Source organism: Gavialis gangeticus, unplaced genomic scaffold (assembly GCF_001723915.1).
Source record: "Gavialis gangeticus isolate Ggan-Ray unplaced genomic scaffold, GavGan_comp1, whole genome shotgun sequence".
NCBI classification, from domain to species: Eukaryota; Metazoa; Chordata; order Crocodylia; family Gavialidae; genus Gavialis; species Gavialis gangeticus.
Window position 1 is genome coordinate 30,035,674 of NW_017729028.1, and position 6,369 is coordinate 30,042,042.

General features: G+C 40.9%; 1 protein-coding gene across 2 annotated transcripts in view; it reads right to left on the bottom strand.

The window, feature by feature from the left end:
• The window catches only part of ELP3 (elongator acetyltransferase complex subunit 3), a 118,036-nt gene that overhangs the window by 95,656 nt on the left and 16,011 nt on the right, over positions 1–6,369 (bottom strand). For both annotated transcript variants that reach the window (XM_019520878.1, XM_019520879.1), the window contains exon 7: positions 4,586–4,740. In XM_019520878.1, coding sequence (XP_019376423.1) covers positions 4,586–4,740 — 155 coding nt within the window. The remainder of the gene's footprint in view (positions 1–4,585; positions 4,741–6,369) is intronic.

The window sequence follows — 6,369 nt, forward strand, 5'->3', positions numbered from 1 at the left end:
ACCACTCAGTCTGACTCATTACCTGGGAAGTTCCTGAAGCATCTTATAAAACAGTCAGTTTGTAAGTACAAAGGGGAGGAAGAGCCAACACACATTTGTTAAGAACAAAGCAAGCCAAACCAACTTGATTCTTCCTTTGACAAGCTCACGGATTTAATACATCAGGGGAATGCAGTGGGCATAATATGACAGACTTACATGCCATTCTCATATGTAAGTGGGAACAACATCAGTTAAAACAGAATTACTAGGTGGGTGGAGAATATAACTGGCTGAACAACCTCAAGCAAAGAGTAAGTGTTAATGGATATACTCTGACTGGTAGGAGGTCTCAAATGATCCACAGGCCTCTGGTCTGAGTCCTGTACTGTTAAATCCTTTATTAATAGACACAGAAGCAGAGAGTGAGAGTATACAGATAACATTTACAGGTGACAAAGCTGGTAATGGTTGCAAACCCTTTGGAGGACAGAATTAAAATGAAAAGGGATCTTGATAAATTGGAGTGCTGGGCTATAGATCACAAAATTAAATTCAGAGGCAAGCCACAGAGATGCTGCCCTATGGAATACCTAAATGCACAATTATTGGCAACATGCTAAGAAAACTATCCAGCAGTAGCACTGCCAAGTAGGATCTGGAAGTTATGGGGGATCACAAACTCAGCATGCATCACCGGCATAGAAAACATTTGCCTACCCCCTTCACTTGCATTCAGCAGATCTCAGAGGTAGGAAGTAAACTTCTAGAGATATGGTTTGTGTATGGAATTTATATGAGGGAGTGGACGAAGAGCACACAAATTGATCTGCGATAACCGTTTCATTTGTCCACTGCTATCCCACAGTAAGTGCTGCTAAACTGCAATAACTTAGCCCTGCGTCACTCTGGGGGGTATGATGCCAGGTCACTTACATTTCCCATGCAATTGGAATAAACAGTTAAAGCTGAACAGTGGTAAATTGCTTTCCCTTAAGAGAAAGGAAACACAAATACACAAACTATTTGTCTAACCTTGCCCTTAAGCTGTTTTATTTGGAAGAAATAAAACTTAAACGCAAGAGGAAAGGCAAATGAAATCTTGTGGCTGCTCAGAGCTCTTTGATGTACTAGCCAGCAACCCTGACATCAGTCACAGGCAAAACAGAAATACTGACACAGGATTCTTTAAATCAATAGAGATCTAAAGGTTAGGAATAACCAATGCCAGTCAATACTGTTCTACAGAAAACAGGGCTCATCCAATAATATTACATTTTCCAATGAGTTTGGAAGTTTTATTAAGTAAGGCTGATTAAGTAATTGTACAGACAGACTTTTGTAAGGCATTTTTGACTTAGTATCACCTGACAATGTTGTTGAAAAATTACCATTATGCAAAAAATCAATGAAGAACACATACAATGTATTAAGAACTTACTACCTAAAAGTTTTCATATTAGTCATCAATGAAGAATCATCATTGAATGGGGGTGTTTCTGCAAGGGCACTGCTAAAAAATTCTTGGGATATTTACCATTAATGACCTTGGCACAAAGAAGAAGGGTATACTAATGAAATCTGCTGCCACCACAAAGATGTAAGGCATCATCAACACAGAAGAGCCAACAAAATAACATATAGAAAGCACTGGATGACATCAAGGATATGAGTAATAGAAATGAAATAAAATTTAATAGGATGCGATACAATATATCACTTAGGGAGCAATAAAAAAAATTTCCGCTATACACTAAGGGATCAGTTGACTCATACTCACAGGAGAGTATGAGCCATCAAAGTGAAGTGGCCGTGAAAAGGGCAATCCTAAATTTTATCAGGATAGGCATTTCCAGTACCAATAGAAAAATATTAATTCCCTTGTATGATGCAACGAGACCTCATTCAGAATACTGTGCAATATTCCAGTCACTGATATTCAAGAAGCACTAATTTAAACCGGAACTGGTACAGAGGGCTATTACAATAACCAAGAGAATAAAGGACCTTTTTGAAAAGGCAAAGGGGCTTAGCATACTTAGCCTACCAAAAGAATGGCTGAAACTGGACTCTGCTGTTCTCTGTAAAACAATGAGGGGTGAGCTATTATTTAAAATGGAACATGCTGCTGGCACAAGATCAGATAAGTATAAACTGGCCATGAATAAACTGAAGGAATCTGAAGACTGTCTAACCATCTGAGCAGCAATAGTACAGAACAGCCTTCCTGCCTGCAGAGGACAACAGCAGTGTAACTAATAGAAGAGGATGCTTGATACGTTTATGCGAGTGATTATATGCCTAAAGCACAAGGGAAAAGACTCTGGCCTAGGAGGTTCCTTCCAGTCCTACATTCCTACTGATTTGACACTAAGCTAGACTGCTACTACTGAACACTTTCATCAGTGATCTGGAAGTAAGTAAAATCACTGTTGATGAAAACTTACGGATGACAGAGTGGTTTGGCAAAGAACAGCGAATAACGGGAGGGTAGTCGCGCAATCAGGATCACTTGGAAGTGCTCAAGCAAACAGCATTCAGCAGAAGCAAATAGAAAGTTATACATCTAGGAACAGTGATGCAGTCACACCTCCAGAATCGGGTATTGTGTCCTGGAAAAAAAAAAAGGAAGGAACTGCAAAAAGGATCTAGGGGTCACAGCAGCAAGCAGCTGAATATGAGCTCCCAGTACAATGCTGTGGCAGAAAAGGCTAATGTGATGTTTGGTAAGCCGACTGGCAATTTACTTCTGTAAATGCTATCAGGGAAAATCAATACCAGAAAACTGGAAGACACAGGGAATAATAGTGAAGATGGTGCACACAACTGCCAGAAAAATTATTTGAAGGCTGAAGAAAATGTCTTGCGGCAAGAAACTGGAAGAGGTCACTCACCTTTCCTCATCAAAAAGGCAACTGAGGAGAAAATTTGTCTGTATACATCTCCACATGAAAAAAAAATTACCGGATAACATAAAGCCTTTTAATTTAGCACAAAATGGCACAGCAAGAATCAGTGGCTGGAAGCTTGGCTAGAAGCCGATACCAAAAATTCAAATCAGAAACGAGCACTTTACTTTGCTTTTACAATGAAGGTAATAAATCACTGGAGTGAGCTAGCAAAGATCCAGAGACTAGACTGCTTCCCTGAAGATAAGCGTCTGTAAAACACATTGCTAGCTCAGTGCAGGAAAGCCAAGTAAAATATAATGCCCATGATATAGAGGAGGTCAGACTACAGGATCTAATATTCCCTTTGGACGTTACGAGTGAAATACTGTTACAGAAGGAACATTCATACACAGGATGCATTTAGGATTGCCTCTAGAAGAGGAGTCCTATGTGGCTGAAGTCTCCTGAACTACAAGAAGTTGTCGCTGCAGCGTCATGATTCCAGCATGGCGAAACCAAGAGCCGATAAAAATGTTCTCAAAACTCTGCTTTTGTTCCCTGTTGAAAGAGGCATAACAGTCATATCTTGCCTACAGTGCACCCCTAGCAAGAGCTGAGATTAATTAAAACACAGCTTTCTTAACCATCCAGTCTATCTTCCTCAATGCCCCAAAGCATTCAGTCCCCACAAAATCATGCATCAAGGGAAAAGTAAAGTAATATAGTTTTGAGGCTGCTGACAATTCATTGCGTCAGCACTAAGGGGGAAGGGCCTGAATCTGCAAGACTCATTTAAGCATAACATTGTGTTGAGACAACCTCTCAGTATGTACATGAGATTTTCCTCAGTGACCACCTGCAGGCCACTCTCCCTTTAGAGGTAATGTGGAAACCTATTTATATGATTCAGAAACTAAATTAAGAATATGTTTGCACCTTTCCTTCCCCAGAAGAGTCATTATTTAAATCTGATCTCTTAATAAGTTGCACACTGTATTTTCTCACCTAAAACACTTTCTTTCCAAAAACCAGGTACTGGAAATCGGGGCAAGCATTACAAATGAGGACACATAGTAAACACAGTTTCTGCTGCTTAAGCTTCTTCCAGGCAAAAACAAAAGTAACTCTACACATTATCAATAGAAAGCAGAACACTAAGCAGGTTTGACCCCCAGCTGCTGCTGCTACTCAGTTTTTTTCACTTCATTCTGCCTTTCAAAAAACCAGTATGTGTGTACCTTATTCTCAGACGTGTTGTATACAAGATAATATGGTATTTTATTTTATATTTTTTTTAAAAGTCATTGCTGCTATCAACTCATCTGTAGATACAACAAAAGGTTTGGGGTTTCTCACCATAAAGAACACACTAAACTCTGAAGCAAGGAATGTTTGATTGATACAATCTCTATTTCTACACAGTCGGATATGTTTTATGGCAAACGTTTTCCACCTTGAGCACCCACTAATGGATCATTCAGCCTGTGATTAAGCACATTACCAGTGGCCTTGTTTTCTATCAGCAGAGGTTGTGGGTGCTCAGCACCACTGAAACTGAAGACATTTTTAGCATGTGTCTAAGTATTTTTGGATTTTTATTTTTAAACATACGTTAGAAAATGCTGTCCTGAATTTTTGTCTTCAATACGTGATTTTTTACACCACTGGAAGGATTTATCTAAAAAATAAGTGCTAAGGACTTTAAAGCTGCTCACCTGACAGCCTCAGCTACATTGTTGGAAGTGTGCCCTGATAAAGCATCATGCAGATTTCGGATGAAGTAATCTCTATAGTCTTCAGGAAGGGCCATGAATGTTCCTCCCATCACAATGAATTCCACTTTATCCACACTGTGGCCCAGCTGCTTCAGCTGGAAAAAAATAAATGAATAAATACAATTTAGCAACAAGTAACTTGCTGGTTAGAGATTCACAAAAAAAGTTTCAACTCCAAGATAAAGTGTATAATTAATTCCTCTTCAATACCAAGTTTTCATGTTTTCCAGCTATAATGCCAAATCAATAATACATCATAAGCAACAGTTTTCCTATAATTTACCATGATATAAAAATGATCCTTCTATGGAAAGAATATATGAAGGGCAATCTAAAAAGAAGAGGCGGCAGAGAAAGGTCTCCAAAGAGACAGATCATCATAAATTGCAGAACTATCCCATAAGGGGGACTCAAATAAGAAGAGTGTGGAGAACAGGGCTACTCAAATTTACAGAGTTTTGCTTATTTTGGAGATAAGTAGCAAATCAGTCTAAGATAAAAAGGATGAAGAATGATAAAGCTTCACTTCCCATCCACAATTCTTTTTAATATTCTAATTGATTCCGGAAAACTGATTTCAATAGAAAAGAAAGTCAGTAATAATCCATACTAAAATTAAAAAAAGGAGACAATGTCTATAACATGAGAATTACAAACTTAAATCAGCAATTGCACAACTATGTTTCTACTGACTTCTCCTAGCAGTTAGATGATATTCAGCAGAGATGCCATCTTAAATGATGCTTGGAACTGGTGCTTTTGACTAATGTAAATCAAAGTTTAAAATTGATCATACTCTGGGTTTAAATTTCATAATTTCATAGTTAGTAGGGTCGGAAAGGACCTGAACAGATCCATCAAGTCTGACCCCCTGCCATGGCAGGAAAGAGTACTGGGGTCAAATGACCCCAGCAAGATGTTCGTCCAGCTTTGTCTTAAAGACCCCCAGAGTAGGAGCCAGCACCACTTCTCCTGGAAGTTGGTTCCAGATCCTAGCCGCCCTGACTTTGAAGTCGCGCCTCCTAATGTCTAGGCTGAATCTCCCCTCTGCCAGCTTGTGACCGTTATTTCTAGTCACTCCTGGTACTGCTCAGGGAAACAGGGACTTCCCCAGTGCCTGCTGATCCCCCCCAACTAGTTTGTAACAGGCCACTCGATCCCCCCTTAGCCTTCTCTTGTGGAGGCTGAACAGGTTCAGGTCCCATCGCCTCTCATCGTAGGGCCTGCCCTGCTGCCCACCGATCATGCGAGTGGCTCCTCTAGACCCTCTTCATGTTGTCCACATCCCTCCTGAAGTGCGGCACCCAGACCTGGACGCAGTACTCCAGCTGTGGCCTGACCAGTGCCACATAGAGGGGGAGGATCACCTCCCTGGACCTGCTCGAGATGCATCTGTGGATGCATGACAAGGTGCGGCTGGCCTTCCTGACTGCATCCCCACATTGCCGGCCCATGTTCATCTTGGCATCAATGACGACTCCAAGATCCTTTTCTGCCTCTGCACTGACGAGAAGGGAGTTCCCCAGCCTGTAGGTATGGTGCTACCTGTCCCAAGGGTATGGTTCCTCCCCAAGTGCAGCACCTTGCACTTGTCAGTGTTGAATCCCATCCTATTCTCATCCGCCCACCCCTGTAACCTGTCCAGGTCTGATTGCAGCCTATTCCTCCCTTCTACCGTGCCCACATCCCCCCACATCTTAGTGTCATCAGCAAATTTGAACAGG